This window comes from Salmo salar, chromosome 12 (genome assembly GCF_965601325.2).
Source record: "Salmo salar chromosome 12, fSalSal1, whole genome shotgun sequence".
NCBI classification, from domain to species: Eukaryota; Metazoa; Chordata; class Actinopteri; order Salmoniformes; family Salmonidae; genus Salmo; species Salmo salar.
The window spans coordinates 92405672-92430698 of NC_138302.1; the positions used below are offsets into that span (position 1 = coordinate 92405672).

The following is a 25027-nucleotide window of genomic DNA, read 5'->3' on the forward strand; positions in this document are numbered from 1 at the left end:
CAGCGAATGGCTCAGACACCATCCACTTTTTAGGAACTGTTCAAACTTCCATTTCAGAGAATATAGGTCACTTTAGGGTGGTGTAAAGACTTAAAGCCCATGGCTCCTATAAGGAGCATAGTCCGTCGATGAATGTTCTGTCTCTCGGTTCAGGGCAAGTTTTTCTAGGTCAAAGGTCACACCAGTTGGGGCCGCTCTGTCATATCTGCCTGGAAGTCTCTCCTCCACTTCCTCTCCTTCTCATCCCCCCTCCACTCCTCCATCCTTTCCAAGGTTGCACAATAAAATCTAAATATAACAGACTAGGTAACACAGCACTGCTTGGGAACATGCAGAATGACCCTGAGTCCAGGTTGGAACATGTAGCATCATGCCACCACAAACACCTGCCCCAAAAAGAGCACACAATGATATATCATGTATTTTTGTGTTTCTCCAGACCTAAAGGTTATGGTAATATATTATCAGCTGAACCGAAAGTCCAAATGCCCCACAAAGTAGTTACTCACATTTTCCCTGCAGTCAACAAATGTTCTTATCAGTAGGCTACCGGTTTGACTACAGAGGTCCAAAAATGGTGATGGCAGCCTTTATTGCTGCCTTTGACAGTAATAAAAGTTGATTTGACTGTGCCCAGTGTGTATGGTCAATCATAAAACAAGAGAATGAGGATTCTGTTTTTGTTTCTAGTCACATATGCCACTAAACCCGCATTATTATATAGGCCATAAGAATGTTATTTTGTTGATGGCGTAGCCTTATTTTAATCAAATCAAATGTATTAGTCACGTACACAATTTACTGCAGGTATAAAAGGTGCAGTGAAATGCTTATGTGTTAGCTCCCTCAACAATGCAGAACATAAATCCTTCATCAATAATAACAATGATGAAGTAAAGAAATAAAATAAGAAGTAGTAGAAGTAGAAGAAGAGGTAGTATGCATAGTAATAATGGACTGGATTTACAATGGATTTACATATTTAAAGTGGGTAGTAGAATTAATAGTATATATTAGAACAGCAGCATCAACTGTGTGTGTGTGTTTGCGTTTATGGGTGTTTGTGTGTGTGTGTGTGTTTCAGGTTAACTAAAACCAATACCGTAATTTCCCCTTTTGGGACGAGCAGGACAACACCGAAACCGTAAACAAGCCCTAAACTACCGTTGAGGAGAAATCATATGACGCATTGAACTGGAGGCGTTACTCACCTGCTACACTTCAGCCAGCCACGCGCCCTGCATGAAGGGTGGTGATAGGCTGTCGGTAAAGAAGGAGGCGTAAACCATAGCGTCATTATATGTCCTAAACTGGGTTTTTGTTGAATAGGTCATTTTTACGTAAGAATATCTCACCTAGTCAACACGTCGAAATCAACACATTTATCGGGAAGGGAACAGCAAGACAGTTAGTGAAAAAGTGAGTAGCCTACTGTATGATATTCTATTATATTTCATGTTGTCGACTGACATATTCACATGGGAAATTGCAAGTTGAAGTGGTAATGCTAGGCTACTGTTAATGTTCAGGAAGAACTAAGATCAGCATTGGGTGAAATACCACGACCAGAGAGAACTGTTATGCATTTTTTTGGGCACCCAATGCTGTGTTTAATCGTTGGTTTAGCCGTATTTAAGAAAATGTAAACGAAAACTTTACTTTAGGCTATTTTACAAGTGAAACCAAAACAACCAGAACAACATATCCAAGACAATTATGCAATTGTGACATATCATAAAGTTAGAAAGAAAGACATCTTTACGGTAATGAAAAAAATGTATCTAATTTTGCATTATCCATTGTAGATTCCTATCATGGAGGTTACAGAAAAGAAGATGCCCAAACAGGCCCAGCTGCTCTCTCTTGGCCGCAAGGACACCAGTCACCTCTTGGAAGTGTATGTGAAGCGCAGCATCAGTTTAAGTGACGGGACATGTGAGGACCAGAGGTCACCAACAAAGCCTCGGAAGTGGGTGACACTGTCAGAGAAACGCAGAAGAGTCCACCGGCATTCTATTGACTCCTTGGTCACCTTAGGGCCCAGCAAACTTGACAAGGGCGATGCTACCAGAACACCACCCAACGAGGGCTTTGTTATACCAAATGTGGCTCCTGTAGAAATCCCAGGGCCTGCTGATATTCCTGAGATTGATGCGTCTACTGAACTGGAGAATAAGTCTAAAGAGGGAAAGAAGAAGACCAAAAGGCCCTCTCTCTGGAAAAGTTTTCTGGGTTTCTTCTCGAAAAAGGGGAGTGACCAGAAAGATGAGCATGAGTCTGGTACAGAGACTGCTGGACAGTCACAAGGAAACAAATCCATAAAAAAGCAATGGCGCTCCATGAGGAGACTACCTCTGAGGAAAATAAAGAGTGACAGCCCCAGAGGGTCTGTGAGGAGATCATCGGCTCGGAACAGGGCCATCACTACAGAAATAACTGGAGTTGAATGTAGGTTTGAGCGGGCATGGCACCCAAACATCACACACAGTACTGTTTTTGTTGTTGTTGTGTTGTGGTCCTTTTGTTCGAACAGGATTTTGTGGATAATCTTAGTTTAGCAATGTTTTGGGAAATTGGGCCCTAGTTGGTTGTCCGGTTATTAGAGAGTTAGTTGCTTGTCCGGTTATTAGAGAGTTAGTTGGTAGTCCAGTTGTTAGAGAGTTAGTTGGTAGTCCAGTTGTTAGAGAGTTAGTTGGTAGTCCGGTTGTTAGAGAGTTAGTTGGTAGTCCGGTTGTTAGAGAGTTAGTTGGTAGTCCAGTTGTTAGAGAGTTAGTTGGTAGTCCAGTTGTTAGAGAGTTAGTTGGTAGTCCAGTTGTTAGAGAGTTAGTTGGTAGTCCTGTTATTAGAGAGTTAGTTGGTAGTCCGGTTGTTAGAGAGTTAGTTGGTAGTCCAGTTGTTAGAGAGTTAGTTGGTAGTCCAGTTGTTAGAGAGTTAGTTGGTAGTCCAGTTGTTAGAGAGTTAGTTGGTAGTCCAGTTGTTAGAGAGTTAGTTGGTAGTCCAGTTGTTAGAGAGTTAGTTGGTAGTCCAGTTGTTAGAGAGTTAGTTGGTAGTCCAGTTGTTAGAGAGTTAGTTGGTAGTCCAGTTGTTAGAGAGTTAGTTGGTAGTCCAGTTGTTAGAGAGTTAGTTGGTAGTCCAGTTGTTAGAGAGTTAGTTGGTAGTCCAGTTGTTAGAGAGTTAGTTGGTAGTCCAGTTGTTAGAGAGTTAGTTGGTAGTCCAGTTGTTAGAGAGTTAGTTGGTAGTCCAGTTGTTAGAGAGTTAGTTGGTAGTCCGGTTGTTAGAGAGTTAGTTGGTAGTCCAGTTGTTAGAGAGTTAGTTGGTAGTCCAGTTGTTAGAGAGTTAGTTGGTAGTCCAGTTGTTAGAGAGTTAGTTGGTAGTCCAGTTGTTAGAGAGTTAGTTGGTAGTCCAGTTGTTAGAGAGTTAGTTGGTAGTCCTGTTATTAGAGAGTTAGTTGGTAGTCCTGTTATTAGAGAGTTATTGCATGAAAAAAATACTCTGCTACTTGTTACTCTCTACAGCGGTTGTGAGTGTGGTGCTTACAGACTCGTACTATGAGAAAGTGTCAGAAGAGCTGGAGAAGATTGTGTCTGAGGAGAAAGAGACAGACACAGCTTCTACAGATGGTAAGTAGCTTATCATCAAGCAATGTTCTTATGTGTATTGATGTCTTATCCAATCATAATAGAAATCGCACATTCAATAGCATCCTAAGCATTCTATATATAAAACTGTAAAGGCCATGTAATACAGCACATCACACATCTGTTATAACTGTGTAGACTTCTATTGACCCTTTCTATCCATTTCTTCCAGAGGACGTCATCAAAAGGTTAATTGTTCTGATGAAGCAGCAAGGAGACGTCATTGATAACAAGGTTTGTGTTCATAAACGACAAAAAAAAAAAAATGAATGTATGTGAGAAACTTAACACAAAGTCTATCTTTGACACTCAATGCTTCTTTCACGTCCAGGATAGCTTGCTATAGCCTGGGTACCAGTCTGTTTGTGCTTACATTCCACCCCTTGTAATCAGTATCCTATGCCAAACAGGTTTGGTAAATGGCACAGAGTACAAGGAGTGGAATGTTAGCACAAAACTGGTCTGGATTTCAGGCTAAACTTGCTATTTCCTCATGGATAATAATGTATTATTCTATGGTCACTCATGAAAGTATGTCCTGCTCTCTCCATAGCTGAAGGAGAACCCCAGCCTGAGCACATTCTTCCAGAAGCTGTCCTACAGTACCTTCCAGCAGTTAGCTGATACGTATGTGGAGACAGAGACCCCTACAGGCCAGAGCCGCCAGACACCACACACTGTTGGGCCCGGGCCCGTCAATGCCCCGGAGCTGGTCAAGCTGGCCTTCACTCTGGACTTCACAGCCAGGGTGGCCTGTCTCTCCAGACAATCCACAGGACACATCATGGGCCTGGGCAACCGCTACTTAGAGGACCGCTTCACCCAGACACCAGAGGCAAGAGTCAGCCCTGTTTTCTCTTTTAATTCAAATGCCTGTAATTATGTGTAAATCACAGGAGGCTGGTAGCACCTTATTTGGGGAGAACGGGCTCGCAGTAATGACTGGACTGGAATTAGTGGAATGGTATCAAATGCATCAAACACATGGTTTCCAGGCCGTTATTATGAGCTGTTCCCCCCTCAGCAGCCTCATGTGGTATAAACTAAACTAGAGGTCAGAAGGGATTGTGACACAGAAACACCCCCAACACGCAAGTTAAAACCTGTTTTGTACCTTTAACCACAGTGCTGCTAGCAGGTGAATCAAGGAAGATCACATATGTTTCTAATAGCATTTGTGTTGCTTTGCAGGTTAATCCAGATCAGACGTTGCATAACCAGGATGGTCCTAATCATTGATGCGCCACCACATGCAAATGAGACCAACTACTGCAGGGGAAAGTAAACATACTCAGTACTGTAATAGCACATGTAGTGCTCCTTGGGACACAAATAAAACCCAGAGGCAGGTCACCTAGGGAACACCACATGACAGCCACTTATGGTAGTCCTTGTACCAGTAAATCTACACTAGGTAATCTAAATAACTACTATGTGTACAGGTTAGTAAGTAAAATATATCCACTATGGACTGTCTGTATTTACTTATCTGAATTAGTGATAGTAAGTACTATGTAGCCTACTGTAACTTGCTACAAGGTACATTGGTTATTTCCCTACAGCAGGGTATCTTAATCCTGGTTCTGTGGACTCAAAGGGGTGCACATTTTTGGTTTTGCCCTAGCAATACACACCTGATTCCACTAATCAAAGGTTTGATGATGAGTTGATTAGTGACATGATGTGTGTAGTGCTAGGGTAAAAACTAAAATGTGCACCCCTTTGAGTCCACAGAACCAGGACTACGAAACAGGCCCCTACAGTAACCCTAGACTAATGCATTGTTTTTGGGGATTCTACTTATGAGACGTGAGAAAATAAGAAAACCAAGCTATTGATCCAAACTATTTATGTAGCAATATTTCCAGGTGGTAGAAATATATTTTCTCTAATACTGTGGTCCTGTGTGGCTCAGTTGTTAGAGCATGATGCTTGTAACACCAAGTGTCAATTCCCACTGGAGCCACCCATATGTGAAATGTATACACGCATGACTGTAAGTCACTTTGGACAAAAGCGTCTGCTAAATGGTATATATTATTTCTACAATATCAATGTTTTACAGATTTGATAGAATGCACTTTACAAAACTGTATCTGGCTATGTAATAATGCAATGCGATGTCCAGCACTTTACACAGTGCACTAGTATTAGTGCAATTACATGAAAATTGCGGCATACTTCTATTAACTTTAAAAAAAGAAAAAACTAGCGTTATTGGCAGTACAATCTTTAGTTTCATCATTGTTTACCTGTTTTGGGATGAACAACTGCTGATGAACAATATGACATTTATATAGATGTGTATGCTGGCATTCACACTATTTCTTACATGAATAAATTATGTTTTTGTTAAAAAGCACTACTTCTACTGATTGAAATGCGTTATTTGATGGTACCTTGGTTGATACAGTATCAACATTTGACTTAGTTTAGATAATGGCCAAACTGTCCTCTGAGAGAAAGAGAGCTGAATTCTTGAAACTGCCAGAGCTTTGAGTAAGAAAGAGAAAGCCAGAGCCTTTTCATTTGTCAACTACTTTTATTTAAATGAACTAAGTTCCACTCAACCTCAGCAAAACAGTTGGTCAAGGAGAAAAGGCTTAACGTTGTCTCAATCTAAAGGTATTACTATTCAGCTAACAAAATAATGGTGTTTATTAGGATCCTATCAAACACTGATAATAACCAGATAGGAAAAAATGTCCTGCTTGCTATTTGCCGCCTTTCTTATGCCCAAGGCTGTAAATTCCTACCACCAGTGGGTGAATGGAGTTTTCTGTTCAAGATGATATTTTCATCTCTGCCAGGTAGCCCCCCACTCATAGGACTGTCACTCACTTGATGAACAATACCCGCGATCAAATACCTGAAAGTAATCTGATTAAACTAGTTGAGGTACAATACATGTCCTGTGGACATTATTTACCTTTATTTAATCAGGGAGTCGCCATTGAGACCAGTGTCTCTTTCAAGCGCTGCATATACAATTTCTTAAAATACGTAAATTTAATACAATATAAGTACTACCTTACCTGGAAGTCGGCTGATAAGGTAATACCTACTACTTTACCTGGAAGTCAGCTGATAAGGGACATGAGGCAATTGTTTTGACTATGTGACGTGACTAAGAGGGACTCTACCCTAATCATCATTCCTTCCAGTCATTGTGCATCCTGGAGTGAGAATGGAAGAACGTAGCAGAAAGAGAGCTTTTGTGCTTACTACCTCATGCGGCACATGAGAGTTGACTTCACTAATCTGGTTCAACATACATTATACTTCAAAGTACAAACTAGTTGTGAATTGGATACAGGCAGACTTAAGTCTGCTATTCATTTGCTGAGAAAATCACATTGCTAACCATGTGACCCGATCAGGGAAAAACTCCTGACCCTAAAGTCAGCCAACATTAGTAGCCAGTATTGGCACACTCCACAGGAAGGCTGCGGAGGAGAGCTAACCCTTCCTCCACCTCATCCCCTCCCTGAGAGATCCTCTCCTCCTCTTCCTCCACCCCCATGTAGGAGATGTGTGGGGAGGCCAGGGCCTCTTCCTTTATGCAGGGGCCATACTCCAGTGGCAGCAGCCTCTCGCTATGGTGGAGTAGAGACTGGTTGTTGGGCTGATTGGGCTGGTTGTCCATCGCTAGTTCCAGGTTGAAGAGGAGGCAGAAGCCCAGGGGGTCAGGGTGGCTCTCGGTTGGGGTGTTGGGGGTCTCGGTTGTGTAATGGGTGCTGGTGGTGGACAGCTGGAACCGCAGGACGGAGCGACGGCGCTGCTGTGGAGGAGGATCCTCTGCACTCTTAAACTGTGTATGTGTTTCTTTGGCAGATGCCAGAAAGCGTAGGGGCCACAACCTGACAGGATTGCAGGGCCACAACCTGACAGGATTGCAGGGCCACAACCTGACAGGATTGCAGGGCCACAACCTGGCAGGAACACCAGGCCAAAATTTGACAGGACCAGAGGGCCACAACCTAAAAGCATCACAAAACAGAGTGTAAAACAGCACTGGCTGCACTAGCCTGACAGAAAGTGTTATGGAAATGTACTTGGTAGAAGAGAGATTAAAACAAACATGTCTGACAGACAGGAGCTACCACCGGGCAATGGCAGATCAACATTCAATTTTGATTGATACATAATTGCCCACAGTTTAAAATGAACCACACCTAGAAACCCTGTAGTCAAGTTTGTTGATGTCAGGATTAATCTGACAAGAAAATCTATTGAAATATAATTCACTAACCACGTTGATATCATACGTTAACCAGAAAGTATGTTGAAATAACAAATGGTGACTCAACCAATTCTAACCTGATTGGGATGCTCTTGCCAATAACACCATGGTGTTTGTGTGGCACATGATTTCCAGTAACTGGGATCGCTGACTTACAGCTGATACGATCTGATAGTCACGTCTCACCTGTGCATGAGGTTCTTCCTGGGGTGAGAGAGCTTTAGAAGGAATGGCACAGCCATTTCGACACCCGGCCACAGCCACTTCCCTGGGACTTGGCGGAGCCAACACAGCACCCTGGGGGATGTAAAGTCCATGTACACACAAGTTGAAGCAACAAAAAAAAAAACATAGACACAAATGTACAAATGGTAATATGGTATGAACACAAGCATGACAGAAAGAGCCATAGTTACAGTATGTGTACTGTAAACACTATCAGTTCACAGATAAGTTTACCCTTGGAAATCGCCAGACATGTCTGAATTGTCTATGGAAGTTTCCATAATTATGCTTATTTTAATGGTGTTAGTCATAGTAACTAGGCTATCATGTTTTGATTGATGGACATTTTATAGTCCGTGGGGTAATGTGACTTGTTTTCTTTGTTCTTTTGATAAATTCAATATGGTTGTTTGTATAGACGCTAGTATTGAGCATCACCTGTAGTTGACATGGAGAAAGATAGAGGCTGGCAGTATGTAGGGCAGCAGCAGGTAGGACAGCAGACGGGCTGGGAAGAATGAGTTGTTTACACCACATTTAGCCATGAGGTTGCACAGCAATGCTGAAACAGTAGACAAAAGAAGGACAACCACAACTGTGTCAAAAGGTTGGCTGGTTTCCATGAAAGTGCCGAAGATCAATTAATTACTCCTTTTTGTTTACAAAGCCCTACTACACAAGCTTCCAACTTACCTAACTTTGTTGTTATAGTATAAAAAAAACATTACATACCAAACCCACTCACAGGGTTGGTTAACTCTCGAGGTTCCTCAGATCTCCCCCAAATTAGGTAAATCCTAAAGTACACTGCAATTAGACGCTCTGATGTTGCTCGGGCAATTTAAAATATTGATTGGGGAACTATTTGCTGAGGAATGTGGCTGTTTTTCTTGATTGTTTGTTGAGCTATATTTTAGTTTGTTTTTGTCCTATCTGATTTTGATTTGATTTTGTCTATGAATTGTATGTGCAGGGCTCCCTTGCGAAAGAGACCCTGGTCTCAATGGTGAATCTCTGTCAAATAAAACATAACGTTATAATGATATTTTAACAGTCTTGGCTGTCAAAGGTGAAGAAACCATAAAACAACACTTGAATGTGAGAGATAAATGTTTTGTGTTTTACTATTGAGCAACGTTTATAATTGTCTCACCCATCTGGGCATGGCTTCATAGTTAAGGGACAGCTGAAGTTGTGGCTAAATGCCCACTAACAACACAGCAGTGGCATGACATGGTGATGTGGTGTGGGTGGTGTCGTCATGCATACCTCTCTGGACCCACGGTGGCAGGCTGAGATATACAGCCTTCTCTAGAGAGCTCAGGTTCCACCTCAGGTCCTCCAGGCCATGGGAATACTCCTCAGGCAACTCTGGATCCAGCTCTGAGTCCGTCAATACGTCCCCTTTTTTCTCCTCTTCCCTCTCTTTCTCCTCCTCTAGTGTTACCTCCTCCTCCTCTAATTTCAGGACAGGCTGCGAGTCGGTGTCACTCCCCAGAGAGGACTGGGAATGAACGTTTCTCATCCTTACTAGAGGGTGCTTCATATCTGCAACACATTTTCATTTGGTTGAACTTTTGACTCTGGTCTATTTATACATTGTAATAACTACAGCTATCATCAGTCCACTATGAATCTCATTACATAGAGCGATGAGGTCATTTGTCTTCAAAACAAAGGGATCCCGTCCACAAAGCTTGTATAGTGTATCTAAACATTTCAAAGCAAAAAACTAGTTAAGAAAAAAAGCTATTCACACTTTTATTGTGTCATGCATGCAGTTAAAGGGTAACACTTGCCTCTGTTATTAGCATATTTCATTTTCCAGAGAGATAGATACAGGCACAAGGAGAGAAGTAGGAGCAGGGGAAATTGGGTCGAGTTCCTCCCCCAACCAGCACAGTGTGGAGTGGACACTGGACAGGGACGTTTGACCAGGCACTGTTCGGACTGCCAGACTGCAATGTTGCAAGGTGAAACTATTTTTAGTGGACACCATGACTTGAAATTCCCTGGCAACAGTTTCATATTTATGTATTTACTTTTTAACCTTTGAGTAGATATTCTGGGGTAATTTTTTTTTGGAAGTGGCATTGTCTGTAAAGATGCCATTTTCAACCACCTTCTGAGAGAAAATGTGTACGAAATGAAATATTGTATTCAATTTATCCACAAGATGTCACTGCTGTGTCATGAATGGCAGTAGAACATTTCTCGTCCCCCTTAGATATTGTTAAAGATGCCAAATACAGCAAAATATAACACAGGTGGAATACAGGAGTCAGATGGGGACTTGATCTGCATGGAGCTGTATGCAGCACACCAAGCAGAGTTAAAACATGCTGACCAGACCGGACACGTCGCGTGCGCGAGCATCGCAAAATAAATTTAGAAATCCATGTTATTCAGTTATTGCACCCACACTGCTCGCAAGCGTCTGCGATGCCAAGGGCTAAAATAGAAGTCATTCCTATTTCTGACACAGATCGCGCTGAAAGTCCTGCCTCTCCCATCTCCTCATTGGTTTATAGAAGCAGGTATCCACGTACCATCTCCTCATTGGTTATACCCACGTGGGTGATTGAAAGACGAACTGTTTTGCTGGTTGTCGTGGTAATACTATCAAAGTGTAGATGCCAATCACCATATAAGTTCAAGAATGAAAAAGCCTGGAAGGAGGAGAGATGACTAGAAATGATTCGGTTGGCCGTTTTATGTGTGGATTAATTGTCGGAGTGGAGGACCTTGTGCATTTCAGGTAAAATAACAACTCAATATTTACATCCCAGAACAAATTAGCTAGCAACAGAAAGCTAGCTAACTAGGACAAATTAGCTAGCAAGTGCAAGCTAACTAGCTAAATTGCCATACATGTTCAATGCTTTTCGACCTGTCCCCAAATTAATGTCATTGGTTCAGAGTTTGTTTTGATATTTTAACCTGCGTGTCATGATCGTGTTTGGTGTGGGGGGACTAAATAAATTCATGCACGATAGCGCACGCTCGCAGCCAGTTTGGGCTCCGTGTTAGAGTAGTAGTTTCACAAGCAAACAGGTCAAGTACGTATAAGTGACATTTGAGTCCAAATACACTATATATACACAAATGTGGACACTCCTTCAAATTACTGGATTCGGCTATTTCAGCCACACCAGTTGCTAACAGGTGTATAAAATCGAGCACGCCGCCATAGACAAATATTGGCAGTAGAATGGCCTTACTGAAGAGTTTAGTGACTTTCAACGTGGCACAATCACAGGATGCCACCTTTCCAAGCTTCATGAAATGGGTTTTGATGGCCGCACACAAGCCTAAGAACACCATGCGCAATGCCAAGTGTCGGCTGGAGTGGTGTAAAGCTCGCCGCCATTGGACTCTGGAGTGATGAATCACGCTTCACCATCTGGCAATCCGACAGACGAATCTGGGTTTGGCAGATGTCAGGAGAACGCTACCTGCCCCAATGCATAGTGCCAACTGTAAAGTTTGGTGGAGGAGGAATAATGGTCTGGGGCTGTTTTTCATGGTTCGGGGTAAGCCCCTTTGTTCCAGTGAAGGGAAATCTTAACGCAACAACATACGATAACATTCTAGACAATTCTGTGCTTCCAACTTTGTGGCAACAGTTTGGGGAAGGCCCTTTCCTGTTTCAGCATGACAATGCCCCCCCGTGCACAAAGCAAGGTCCATACAGAAATGGTTTGATGAGATCGGTGTGGAAGAACTTGACTGGCCAGCACAGAGCCCTGACATCAACCCCATCGAACACCTTTGGGATGAATTGTAACACTAACCGCCAGCCAGGCCTAATTGCCCAACATCAGTTCCCGACCTGACTAGTGCTCTAGTGGCTGATTGGAAGCAAGTCCCCACAGCAATATTCCAACATCTAGTGGAAAGCCTTCCCAGAAGAGTGGAGGCTGTTATAGCAGCAAAGCAGGGACCAACTCCATATTAATGACCATGAATTTGGAAAGAGATGTTTGACGAGCAGGTGTCCACATACGCTACATGACCAAAAGTATTTTTTTGTTTTGGGGTAGCGATAGGAAATGAGTAAACAAAATATCTTCTACTAGCTAGGTGAAGCAGATACACTTCTCTACATATTTATTTGGACAGTGAAGTAAAACCTTTAATATGGCTCTATAACCCAGAATTTTGGATTTGAGATCAAATGTTATGAGGCGACAGCAAAGAATGTCACCTTTTATTTGAGGATATTTTCATACATCGGTTTTAACATTAAAAATCAATTCCCCACATTTAAGTTGTCGTAAGTATTTAGAAAAATGAACTTAGTTTATTCAATTTAGTCAAAAGTTTAGTATGCATCGACTATATCAAGCTTGTGACTCTACAAACTTGTTGGATGCATTTCCACTTTGTTTTAGTTGTGTTTCAGATTGTTGTGCCCCCCCAACTCCCCTCAGACGATCCCGCAAGTGAAGCCGGATGTGGAGGTTCTGGGCTGGCGTGGTTCCACATGGTTTGTGTCTAAAACGACTTGAGAAGGAGTTTATGGTAGAGAAATTAACATTAGATTCTCTGGCAACAGCTCAGGTGGACATTCCTGCAGTCAGCATGCTAATTGCACACTCCCTGGAAACTTGAGACCACTGTGGCATTGTTTTGTGTGACAAAACTGCACATTTTAAAGTGGCCTTGTATTGTCCCCAGCACAAGGTGCACCTGTGCAATGATCATGCTGCCACACCTTCCATGTGGATGGATTATCTTGGCAAAAGAGAAATGCTCACTAACGGATGTAAACTAATTTGTGCACAGAATGAGAGAAGCTTTTGTGCATATGGAAAATGGCTGGGATTCTTTATTTCAGCTAATGACTTCTTGCGTTTATATTTTTGTTCAGTGTAAATTCATCCAAATACTTGACACCTTCAAATGGGGGGGGGGGGGGGACTATATATATATATATTTTGTAGCTTTATTTAACTAGACATGTCAGTTAAGAACAAATTCTTATTTTCAATGACAGCCTAGGCAGGGGCATAACAACAGATCTTTACCTTATAAGCTCTGGGATTTGATCTTGCAACCTTCCGGTTGCTAGTCCAACGCTCTAACCACTAGGCTACCTGCCGCCCCCATTTACACAAAGTGCTTTCATTTCCAAATGCTAAAACAGAGGTATGAAAACACCCTCAAATATAATGTTCTGTCACCTCAAACATTTGATCTCAAATCCAAAACGCTGGAGTATAAAGCCAAATGAAAAGGTCTAGCTTCACTGTCCAAATAAACACGTAGTTGAGACTACCTCAAAAAGCACACACAATAGTCATTACAATTACATCAAGTATTGTTGATTCTAAACTTTACCGTGTCTAAAACGGAAATCCCATGCTATTCTGTGAATAAAAGGGAGCTAAGAAAAAAATGTAAACATACCAGGTGTTTACGGTTCTTGATATTTTATAATCCAACAAGGTTTCTTTTTTAGCATAGATCGACAAATTAATCCCAACAGCGTCATTACACGCAAAATACCTTTTCCCATATCAAGAAAATGTGGTCGTTGCCAAAAGGAATACTACTGTTCTGCCAGACTTCAGGTTTGGCGCAGGCCAAGGTCAATATCTCAGTGAGCTACACAATGTGTTTGTGTCATTGTAACATTCACTTCCCCCCCCTTTAACGGTCCTACAAAATTGAACGTTAATGATAAAATAACATATAAAAAAAAAATGAAGACAACAGTGGCTTTCTTCTAACCATTTCCATCTTATTATTGGTTTTTCAACCTCTAACGGAAGGAAGATTAATCAAAGAGTCCAAATCCCATGTCATCATCAGATCCCTCTTCAGATTCCTCTTTCTCCTCCTTTTTCTCTTCCGCTGCACAGACACACAAACATAGGTTAGTTTCGTATTTGGGAGCCTATCCCCAAAACACATTGACAATTTCCAGAAATACATAATCAAAGTGCATTTAAAATATCAAGCGTTTTCCTCAATGTGTCTTCTCATGCAATTCATTTCAAATAAACGCGTTTCAGTCCATTGAAATGAATGACTCCCTACTATGATGGCTTACCAGCAGTAGGAGAAACTCCAGCTGCAGCAGACCCAGCAGCAGCAGGAGCCGCCACAGCACCACCTGCTGGCACGGAGGCCAATTTAGAGAGACCTGCAAAGAGCAAAGGAGTAATTAATTGACAGGCCATTTAGATTGTACAGTGACTGGTAATTTGACAACATTTGCACCTATATGCAATCTACAGACCAAAGTCTGATTCACACGATGGTGCCAAACCAAGCTGTACTGGTCATTTTGGTATTTTATTAGGATCCCCATTAGAGGTCGACCGATTAATCGGAATGGCCAATAAATTAGGGCCGATTTCAATTGTTTTGTTTTTTTTACACCTTTATTTAACTAGGCAAGTCAGTTAAGAACACATTCTTATTTTCAATGACGGCCTAGGAACGGTGGGTTAACTGCCTTGTTCAGGGGCAAAACGACAGATTTTTACCTTGTCAGCTCGGGGATTCAATCTTGCAACCTTACGGTTAACTAGTCCAACGCTCTAACCACCTGCTTTACATTGCACTCCACGAGGAGCGTACATGTTACGCGAATGCAGTAAGAAGCCATGGTAAGTTGCTAGCTAGCATTAAACTTACCTTATAAAAAACAATCAATCAATCATAATCACTAGTTAACTACACATGGTTGATGATATTACTAGTTTATCTAGCCTGTCCTGCGTTGCATATAATCGCTTAGGTACACGTTGCTCCAACCATAAACATCAATGCCTTTCTTAAAATCAATACACAAGTATATATTTTTAAACCTGCATATTTAGTTAATATTGCCTGCTAACATGAATTTCTTTTAACAAGGGAAAATGTGTCACTTCTCTTGCAATAGAGTCAGGGTATATGCAGCAGTTTGGGCCGCCTGGCTCGTTGCAAACTGTGAAGACTATTTCTTCCTAACAAAGACAGCCGACTTCGCCAAACGGGGGATGATTTAACAAAAGCGCATTTGCAAAAAAAGCACTATCGTCGCACGACTGTACCTAACCATAAACATCAATGCCTTTCTTAAAATCAATACACAGAAGTATATATTTTTAAACCTGCATATTTAGCTAAAAGAAATCAAGGTTAGCAGGCAATATTAACCAGGTGAAATTGTGTCACTTCTTTTGCGTTCATTGCACGCAGAGTCAGGGTATATGCAACAGTTTGGGCCGCCTGGCTCGTTGCCAACTAATTTGCCAGAATTTTACGTAATTATGACATAACATTGAAGGTTGTGCAATGTAACAGGAATATTTAGACTTAGGGATGCCACCCGTTAGATAAAATACGGAACGGTTCCGTATTTCACTGAAAGGAAAAACGTTTTGTTTTCGAGATGATTGTTTCCGGATTCGACCATATTAATGACCCAAAGCTCGTATTTCTGTGTGTTATTATGTTATAATTAAGTCTATGATTTGATAGAGCAGTCTGACTGAGCAGTGGTAGGCAGCAGCAGGCTCGTAAGCATTTATTCAAACAGCACTTTCGTGCGTTTCGCCAGCAGCTCTTCAAACATTGCGCTGTTTATGACTTCAAGCCTATCAACTCCCAAGATTAGGCTGGTGTAACCGATGTGAAATGGCTAGCTAGTTAGCCGGGTGCTCGCTAATAGCGTTTCAAACGTCACTCGCTCTGAGACTTGGAGTAGTTGTTTCCCTTGCTCTGCATGGGTAACGCTGCTTCGAGGGTGGCTGTTGTCGATGTGTTCCTGGTTCGAGCCCAGGTAGGGGCGAGGAGAGTGACGGAAGCTATACTGTTACACTGGCAATACTAAAGTGCCTATAAGAACATCCAATAGTCAAAAGTATATGAAATACAAATCGTATAGAGAGAAATAGTCCTATAATAACTACAACCTAAAACTTCTTACCTGGGAATATTGAAGACTCATGTTAAAAGGAACCACCAGCTTTCATATGTTCACATGTTCTGAGCAAGGAACTTAAACGTTAGCTTTCTTACATGGCACATATTGCACTTTTACTTTCTTCTCCAACACTTTGTTTTTGCATTATTTAAACCAAATTTAACATGTTACATTATTTATTTGATTTTATTGATGTATTATATTAAGTTAAAATAAGTGTTCATTCAGTATTGTTGTAATTGTGATTATTACATATAAATAAAAAAATTGGGCGATTAATCGGTATCGCCGTTTTTTTTGGGGTCCTCCAATAATCGGTATCGGCGTTAAAATCATAATCGGTCGACCTCTAATCCCCATTAGCTGTTGCAAAAGCAGCAGCTACTCTTCCTGGGGTCTACACAAACCGTGAAACATGACATAATACAGAACAGCCAACAGTACCGTTTGGGTTGGCCATATAGTGTAAATCTGGCATAATTATGTATGAATTCATGAGTCAAAAAAAAGACATAAGGCCTCACCAGAGTTCATGACTTCATTGATGTCTTTTCCATTCAATTCATTGACAACCTGTGGAGACAAATTCAGGTTCTTATTATCACCAGTTACTATGTAAACCAAGGCCTCTGTCCTGCAATAGCGTCGAAGTACACAAAAGTAACTCAGTTCATCTTCTCAAAATACAAGACAGCATCGCCCTAAATGGAGGCATACCTTGTCTAGGCGCTCATCTTCGGCCTCGATTCCTACACTCCCCAAAATGGTCTTGATATCCTTGGAGGAGGGGCTGGTGTTGCCACCAAGCACAGCCAGTAGGTAAGCGGACACGTAACGCATTCTGCAAGCAGGAGGATGGAGAAGGGGGAAAAAACAATTTGGATTATTATATATTGGCCTACTTGAAATGCACTCTGTGGATATTCATACTATCCAGGTCTATATTAGGATAGGAGTAGCCAAATTAGTTAACGACTATGATTATTTCATAAATATATAGTTTTTTACATGTATAATTTCGTTACAATTACCTCAACTTCAAGTATTGTTGATTCTAAACTTTACCGTGTCTAAAACGTAAATCCCATGCTATTCTGTGAACAAAAGGGAGCTAAGAAAAAACACATACCAGGTGTTTACTGTTCTTGATATCTTATAATCCAACAAGGTTTCTTTTTTGTATAGATTGACAGATTAATCCCAACAGCGTCACTAAACGCAAAAATTTTATTTTCCCATATCAAGAAAATGTGGTCGTTGCCAAAAGGAATACTACTGTTCTGCCAGACTTCAGGTTTGGTGCAGGCCAAGGTCAATATCTCAGTGAGCTACACAATGTGTTTGTGTCATTGTAACATTCACTTTCCCCCCCCCCTTTAACGGTCCTACAAAATTGAACGTTAACGATAAAATAATGAACAAAAAATGAATTGAGACAACAGTGGCTTCTGACTATTTATTTTCTAGTGATCGATGACAACCGAGCTCGCTGCCCGGACTTACATAATTACAAAGAGGAGATTCTCCTGATTAAAATGGTATCCAACCTGAAAATCTAAATATACACATTGTGAGATATTTGGCGAAATAGACCGGCATGCCTCTCCATAGGAAAACAATGGGTGGAGCTCAGGATTCCAAGGGCAAAAAGTATTTTGGGGCTAGCATTTGAAGACAACCGAGCTCGCTGCCCAGCCTTACATCATTACAAAGAGGAGATTCTCCTGATTAAAAAATGGTGTCCAACTTGAAAAAAATGTAAATACACACATTGAGATATTTGGGGAAATACAGACATGTCTGTGTAGAATTTCCCATAGGGAAACAATAGAGCGTCCTCAGAGTTCCAACAGTAATGTGTAATTTCTGATATTTGAAAGGCTAGTGTTTGATGACCGCAGAGCTCACTGCCCAATCTTACATCAATACAAAGGAGATTCTCCTGATTAAAATGGTGTCGGACTCGAAAAAAATATATATACACACACTGAGAAATTTGGCAAAATATACATACATACCCCTACTTACTTAAACAGTTTACCATTTATCTACTACCATTTGCCTTTTTGTGTTTAACATTTTGTGGTTTGTAATCTTAGTGGTTAAGAGCGTTGGGCAGTAACCGAAAGGTGGCTAGTTCGGAGATTCGAACAGACTAGGTTAATCTGTCGATGTACTCTTGAGCAAGAAAACAAACTGCTCAGCAAAAAAAAAGGCTCTTTTGAGAGCTACCAGATTTATTATATATATAAAAAGCACATTTTAGTGTCTCTGTTTATATGTTAAGGGGGTGTTACTTTTGCAGATGTCGCCCATCTAAATAAAGTTTTTTTTATATAAGTAAATGTATAGTGTTCGTCAGTTTCATTGCTATGGTTTAAATAGTTATGGTTGTAAAATGTAAAAAAAATGTAAGTGATAAAATGAACTAGAAAATGTTATATTTTGCAATTCTGAGTAATTACTAGTTTGGTAAGGATATACAATTTATTCATTACTACCGCAGTGGCTAAATAATTCCAATAGAAGGCAGCATAAGACCATAAATGAAATTTCAGAAGATTCGTTCTCCCTGGATACTCCCTTCACAAGAAAACTCCTGCGAGTGCTTTTTTCCTGTCCCTTTCCACACTTCTAACGCAAGAGGAAGGACTGAACATGCATTTAACAGATTACTGTGAAGTAATATAATGATTAATGTTATTACTACTTGTTTTTATTCTCATGTTTTGAAAATATACTTCATTACTATAACTTTTAGCAATAAGGCTGAACATTAATTCAGTCACCTCTGGTCAACAAAACGTATTTTCCCTAGTACATTCACTGTCAAATTCATCAACCAGCATCGACCCGCTCTGCCTTCTCGCAAAAGTAGCCAATTCAACAAAGTCCTGCCAAAAGCTTGTGCGCTAGGCAGCAGCGAGCACTCTGACTTCTCGCGCAATCGAGGGGCATGTTGAGGTAAATTTGCTAACCGCAAGGGTTGCATGATGTAATTTATTGACGAGCTGGAAGAAACACTCGTCTTTTCTATTCTAGGATGTTTACTCATAATATGCTATAAAAAGCTCTGTTAGTGTAATACATGTCTACTAGGGTTGATGTTAGCGCACCTGTCTTGTGATTATTTATCCAGGGTTCAATACCTGCTGTAGTCACTATTGTTTTGCTCCCCAAAAGCAACACAGGCCTAATACGAGATAAATAGCAACCTGTAAAGTAATGAGTGACCATTTTAGAAAATCATGGGACATATAGTCTTTCGTTGCATGCTATTTTATGTCAATTATACTGCTGCTACAGCCTATAATTGATGCTTCATGGTCTTATGTCTTATGCTGCCATATATTGGAAATATTTAGCAATTAAAAGTTATTAATTCACATAAAGACATTGGTGAAGCAGCTAAGAAATAAAGTATTTTTCTTATTAATTCGTGAGATCAGTCTCAAACCTGCCCCACCTATCCCAGCCAATTGCTGGAAATTCACATATAGGTTACTAAGTCACACACAGTTCAAACCACATTTGAAAAATACAAAAATAGCAAAACGCTTGCATTGGTTTTGATTAAAAACATAACACTAAAAATGCTATTTTGTACAGTAATGGTATTTACTAACATAATATTATTACAAAAATAGTTTTTCAAAAGTATAGGCTACCCTACCCAAGAATTAGGGTTAGGGTTAAAGGCTAAAATAGGTTATAGCAAGGGTTAGGGTTAAAGGTTATACCTAGGATTAGGGTTAAAGGTTATACATAGGGTTAGGGTTAAAGGCTAAAATAGGTTATACTAAGGGTTAAGGCTAAAATAGAAGAATAACCTATGAGGTTTAACGGCGGCTGGCATCCAATTTGTTGCATTACCGCCACCTACTAGACTGGAGTACAACTCCCTTATACTTTACTTGAAATAGAAACATTTACTAAATAAATACCATCTAACACTATACTCACCAACTTCAAAATTATATAAAATAAAACACCCCTCTACGCCACTAATTAAACATATTTATTCCTACCTCATGCCATCACCACTTAACACATCCTGTAACTTCTGTGGTCGTCTTGCACACCCACATACCTCTGCAACTGGCACCACAACCTCAATTCTCTGAGACTTCTGATCCATCCCTGCAGTACAATTAATAACCATCGCTATAAATACTAAAAATCCAATCTTACTGAAACTTATTTCACTTTTTGGCATTTCCCTCTGTACTGGTATATCTCTACTACTCTCACCACTCCTCTCCCTTAACCCATCTTCCTCTACTTTCTTCACTGCCTAGGCACATGACAACTTCTGCTCTACTCTAACCCTGGAAACCTCAACCTGCCTCCCGCACAGGACATTTCTGATCCCCAGCTCCATGGGCACCCCTACAATTAACACATTCCACTACTTTCCCAAATATTACACATTCCTTTGTCTCTTGCCCTTCTGCACATTTCTCACACCTTGGAACCTCCCTTCTACACACTGCTGCCACATGCCCATAAGCTTGACACCTGTAACATCTTAATGTATTCGGCACATACGCTCATACAGGATAACTTCACTTTGTCAGGCAAAGACAACATCAAAACTCAAAAGAACAATGACTTCTGTTTCCCCACTCTCGCCACCTTGTCTGCGTAGCATCAAACGACAAGCATCACATACACCGGGAATCTTTGACCTCAACGTTTATATCTACCGCACCCCAGTTATCACTCCTTTCATTAGTGCCTTTTTCTTGAGAACGAAACGTTTCACTTTCCCATTCGTTTTACTTTGAGCACATTCTTCCTCTGCCCAACAGAAACACAAACAATTATCACTAGACCACTTCTGGTTACCCTCACCAATTCCACATGACCACTCTTTTTTTCACCCACCCGTGAAACCCCAAATGGATCAGCTAAAAGGCAGGAGTCCACTTTGTCCATAAACTTCACTCCTACTGTCACAGACTCTTCTTTATCCTGATCCTCGGTGCATACCTCAGTCTCCGATGACTTTACTGCACCTACCACCGCCAATACTTCACCCTCATTCACTTCCATTTCTCCTCCTGTCTTCAGCTCCCTCTGCTTACACTTTGTACCACTCTTCTTTGACAAACCATCTCCCCTTTTATCAGACTCAAGCTCACCCTCTTCTTCCCTAACTCTCGTAGACCTCTTCTCCCTCTCTTTTTCCCCCTCCGTTTGTCTCTGCATTGCTTTCCACATGCGAATGATTAACACCAAGCATTACCCCATAGAGGCCTTCCTGTTTGTCTCGCCTGTGCTGGAATGTAGGCACCTCGGATAATGACTAGGGCTAAGTAGGTTATACCTAGGGTTAGGGTTTTTAAGGTAAAAAACTGTATTGTTTATAGCTCTCTTGCTCCTCCCTGTGGCCATAATCTGAGGTAGCAACAGTGTCAGATCTGCAAATCAATGAGCTAGACCTATCCATTTGGTTTGCAACTCTGTGAACCTGCCCAGCATTTGCTCCATTTGATGCCTACTAATGAACACATTTTGACACATATCAAATTATCCAGCAGCCATTTAGAAACAACAAAACATTAATTTTTTTTGGTTTTCTAAATAAATAAAAAAAGTATTCTGGCTGTTTAAATTGGCCACATCTTGAAACTTCGTTCAGGGACTTGCGGTTTGTTTAGGTTTACACCTTTTTCTGAAGGAGGTCACAACAACGTGTACCCAGGCGAACAGTGAACTTGCTCACCAACTAGCCTTGTTGATAATAAGTTACTTGAGGTAAGCCTATGAGTTTAATGTGGGAACGTTTTGTGAAGTAGAACAATGGGCTGGGAATAGAATGTTCGGAAGGCGAGTTGGTGCCACGGTGCTCAATAGAACTAATAGAAGCTGGCAGGGTGAAAAATGCCCTAAAATAAGATCTGTTTTTTCCACAATTACTTCAAAACTACGGCAAACAGTTGGGACAGATGGTAATATTAAGAAACTGGGATGCAATGAACCAGTTATCACAACAACAAAAAAAACGTTAATTTCATGTGCGTTTGTGTCGTAACATTCACTCTCCCCCTCAACGGAACGTTACAATGATAAAATAATGAACATATAAAAAAAAGTTTAAAAACAACACTGGCTTTCTTGTGACCATTTCCATATAATTATTGGTGCTCATGCAATGGTGTCATGTGAGCTAGCAAACGCTGACATTAGCTTCCATAAAGCTAGCAAAACTTGCACGCGCCTTTTTTTGTTAACGTGGAACATTTCATTTCACTTTTATTTAACCAGGAAGGCTAGTTGAGAACAAGTTCTCATTTGCAACTGCGACCTGGCCAAGATAAAGCATAGCAATTCGACACATACAACAACACGGAGTTACACATGGAATAAACAAAACAGTCAATAATACAGTAGAACAAAAGAAAACAAAAAGTCTATACAGTGAGTGCAAATGAGGTAAATTAAGGCAATAAATAGGCCATGGTGGCGAAGTAATTACAATATAGCAATTAAAACACTGGAATGGTAGATGTGCAGAAGATGAATGTGCAAGTAGAGATACTGGGGTGCAAAGGAGCAAGAGAAATAAATACAGTATGGGGATGAGGTAGGTAGATAGATGGGCTGTTTACAGATGGGCTGTATACAGGTGCAGTGATCTGACAGCTGCTCTGACAGCTGGTGCTTAAAGCTAGTGAGGGAGATACGAGTCTCCAGCTTCAGTGATTTTTGCAGTTCGTTCCAGTCATTGGCAGCAGAGAACTGGAAGGAAAGACGACCAAAGGAGGAATTGGCTTTGGGGTGACCAGTGAGATATACCTGCTGGAGTGCGTGCTACGGGTGGGTGCTGCTATGGTGACCAGCGAGCTGAGATAAGGGGGAACTTTACCTAGCAGGGTCTTGTAGATGACCTGGAGCCAGTGGGTTTGGCGACGAATATGAAGCGAGGGCCAACCAACGAGAGCATACAGGTCGCAGTGGTGGGTAGTGTATGGGGCTTTGGTGACAAAACGGATGGCACTGTGATAGACTGCATCCAGTTTGTTGAGTAGAGTGTTGGAGGCTATTTTATAGATGACATCACCGAAGTCAAGGATCGGTAGGATAGTCAGTTTTACGAGGGTATTTTTGGCAGCATGAGTGAAGGATGCTTTGTTGCGATATAGGAAGCCGATTCTAGATTTAATTTTGGATTGGAGATGCCCTTAATGTGAGTCTGGAAGGAGAGTTGAGTCCAAACAGACACCCAGGTATTTGTAGTTGTCCACGTATTCTAAGTCAGAGCCGTCCAGAGTTGTGATGCTGGACGTGCGGGCAGTGATCGATTGCATAGCATGCATTTAGTTTTACTTGCGTTTAAGAGCAGTTGGTTGTACAGAATGGATTCTGATCATATACTTGCACATTAAAACATCTGAACTATAATACTGAAGCCGTTTTGATGGTCTAACACGTATTAAATAGTTTAACTTACTTTAAGTCTATACAGACACGAAACGTCGGTCACGCTGAATCTTCCGGAAGAGAAAGAGGGTCGTCACCGGAAGATAGAGTAATTTGCAGTGCCCAGATATTATTGGTCCATCATCACGCCTGGTCCAAAAAAATCAGCTTGGACGAGATGCGCCTGACGAATGAAGTGTCGGTATGTATGAATACATTACCACGGTAAATAGTTTCTTAATTCAATTTCTTCGCGACATAACTAGGACTAAAACTTGTTTTTATGAACATGATTTTCAGCAGCAGCACATTTTGTCCAGTAATAAGTCAAGCCATGACGAAATTAAATGATTATTTGTAATGTGTGATTCAGACTAGGGGTAGGCTAGTTTCGTATGAAACCAAAGAATATCTAATAAATCGACAAGATAATCGAGTGACCACTCTAACAATGGAAATACATGTATTTAAAGATGGAAGGCAGGCGGTCGAAGGCCAGAGCAGATGGGACCATTCTAGCCAATGAGAGCCCACTTATATCAGTGAATACGTAACAGCCTAACCATTTTGAAACGTCTATTCAATCAAATAAACCTATGTAGCAATTACATTTTTTTGTTGTTGAACAAATTCGACCCTTTTCATTGATCCTCATAAAAAAATCCTCACTTCATAGTGTTATTTTCATGAACAGATATTGTGTAGAGTAAACCCTCTCGCTTCACCTCTTCCTCTCTGGTGAAACTGGCACCGGTACATATCCAGAATAGTCCATTTCTGGTATGGGAAACTTATATCCACTAGCGGTTGGATATATTTGGACCCCCTTGTGGCCCCCCTAAATTTGGAGTATGAAATAATTTTTACATAACAAATTTTTGCTATCCTTTTTTTTACATCAGTTATTAGACAGTGGCAACGCGGATCACTAATTTAACCCACACATTTTCTAGAGGGACAGCTTTAGGCGGAACACAACAGTATCGTACCACACACATCTGCATTATGAACATGGTATTTTGCCTGCAATGCAGTGAAGAAAACGATATGACAACAATAACGTCTAATGTAACTGGCCCCTCTAACAGTACAACTGGCCCCAGCTTGCCCCCCCCCCCCCCCCCCCCCCCCCCAGTTGAAATGGTCTAGAACCGCCACTCAAAAAAGAGTCTATCAAACATAAACTATGCCGCAGAATAATAACCAAGAATAATAACCAATACGCACAGTTTAGTTTATTGAATAATTGACAATCTTGGACTTCAGATTACATCTAGTTGATTTCGCACAATCAGAAACTAATGAAAACAGGATTTCCAAACAGACAGAACAATTTATCACATTTCAAAGATTTCTGTCAAAGCAAAGTAGCCTACTGACAAATAATAATCTCTGGTGTGGTGATCCTCGGGTGATCATGAGGATGTGCTAGGCATCTTTGTCGTTGTCATACTGTCCAATTGGCCTACAGTTCAATCATCTCCTTCCTTTCCTCCTGGGTGAACAGGTATGTGGCAAAGTTGAACAAAAACACCTTAATATTATGCCAGTTTGACATCACCACGTTTTGTT

The 25027-nt window shown here is 41.0% G+C and overlaps 3 protein-coding genes across 4 annotated transcripts; 1 reads left to right on the forward strand and 2 right to left on the reverse strand.

Annotated features, from left to right (window-relative positions):
• Window positions 1-1273: 1273 nt before the first annotated feature.
• On the forward strand, window positions 1274-6000 carry LOC106566034 (uncharacterized). Its single transcript, XM_014133841.3, has 6 exons — window positions 1274-1419; window positions 1806-2448; window positions 3516-3620; window positions 3811-3872; window positions 4192-4473; window positions 4830-6000. The coding sequence occupies exons 2-6, from the start codon at window positions 1815-1817 to the stop codon at window positions 4875-4877; spliced, it is 1131 nt and encodes a 376-aa protein (XP_013989316.1). The 5' UTR covers window positions 1274-1419; window positions 1806-1814; the 3' UTR covers window positions 4878-6000.
• A 160-nt stretch (window positions 6001-6160) lies between these two features.
• Window positions 6161-13260, reverse strand: LOC106566033 (uncharacterized). The gene is made up of 5 exons (XM_014133840.3): window positions 9906-13260; window positions 9376-9654; window positions 8545-8668; window positions 8068-8178; window positions 6161-7618 (listed from the first exon to the last, which is right to left on the reverse strand). The coding sequence occupies exons 1-5, from the start codon at window positions 10216-10218 to the stop codon at window positions 7051-7053; spliced, it is 1395 nt and encodes a 464-aa protein (XP_013989315.3). The 5' UTR covers window positions 10219-13260; the 3' UTR covers window positions 6161-7050.
• Window positions 13261-13524: 264 nt separating this feature from the next.
• LOC106566032 (large ribosomal subunit protein P2) lies at window positions 13525-23613 on the reverse strand. Of its 2 annotated transcripts, XM_014133839.3 has the most exons (5): window positions 23487-23613; window positions 16748-16871; window positions 16555-16603; window positions 14165-14257; window positions 13525-13965 (listed from the first exon to the last, which is right to left on the reverse strand). In XM_014133839.3, exons 2-5 carry the CDS (start codon window positions 16868-16870, stop codon window positions 13889-13891), a joined length of 342 nt encoding a protein of 113 aa, XP_013989314.1. In that variant the 5' UTR covers window position 16871; window positions 23487-23613; the 3' UTR covers window positions 13525-13888. The 2 variants fall into 2 exon arrangements, with proteins under 2 accessions (XP_013989314.1, XP_082815550.1); XM_082959424.1 differs by lacking the exon at window positions 23487-23613 and having other exon boundaries at window positions 16748-16873.
• Between the last annotated feature and the right edge of the window lie 1414 nt (window positions 23614-25027).

Bases quoted from the DNA above. Each gene is read 5' to 3' on its own strand.
- LOC106566034 (XM_014133841.3), top strand. From the start codon at position 1,815: ATGGAGGTTACAGAAAAGAAGATGCCCAAACAGGCCCAGCTGCTCTCT. The intron at 3,621-3,810 runs GTAAGTAGCTTA...CATTTCTTCCAG, and splicing joins AGACACAGCTTCTACAGATG to AGGACGTCATCAAAAGGTTA. The intron at 4,474-4,829 runs GCAAGAGTCAGC...GTTGCTTTGCAG, and splicing joins GCTTCACCCAGACACCAGAG to GTTAATCCAGATCAGACGTT.
- LOC106566033 (XM_014133840.3), bottom strand. From the start codon at position 10,218: ATGGCATCTTTACAGACAATGCCACTTCCAAAAAAAAATTACCCCAGA. The intron at 8,669-9,375 runs GTATGCATGACG...CTACTGTTTCAG, and splicing joins GCCACCGTGGGTCCAGAGAG to CATTGCTGTGCAACCTCATG. The intron at 7,619-8,067 runs GTGAGACGTGAC...TGATGCTTTTAG, and splicing joins AGGAAGAACCTCATGCACAG to GTTGTGGCCCTCTGGTCCTG.
- LOC106566032 (XM_014133839.3), bottom strand. From the start codon at position 16,870: ATGCGTTACGTGTCCGCTTACCTACTGGCTGTGCTTGGTGGCAACACC. The intron at 16,604-16,747 runs GTATGCCTCCAT...TTGTCTCCACAG, and splicing joins AAGATGAGCGCCTAGACAAG to GTTGTCAATGAATTGAATGG. The intron at 14,258-16,554 runs GTGAGGCCTTAT...TGCTCTTTGCAG, and splicing joins CAATGAAGTCATGAACTCTG to GTCTCTCTAAATTGGCCTCC.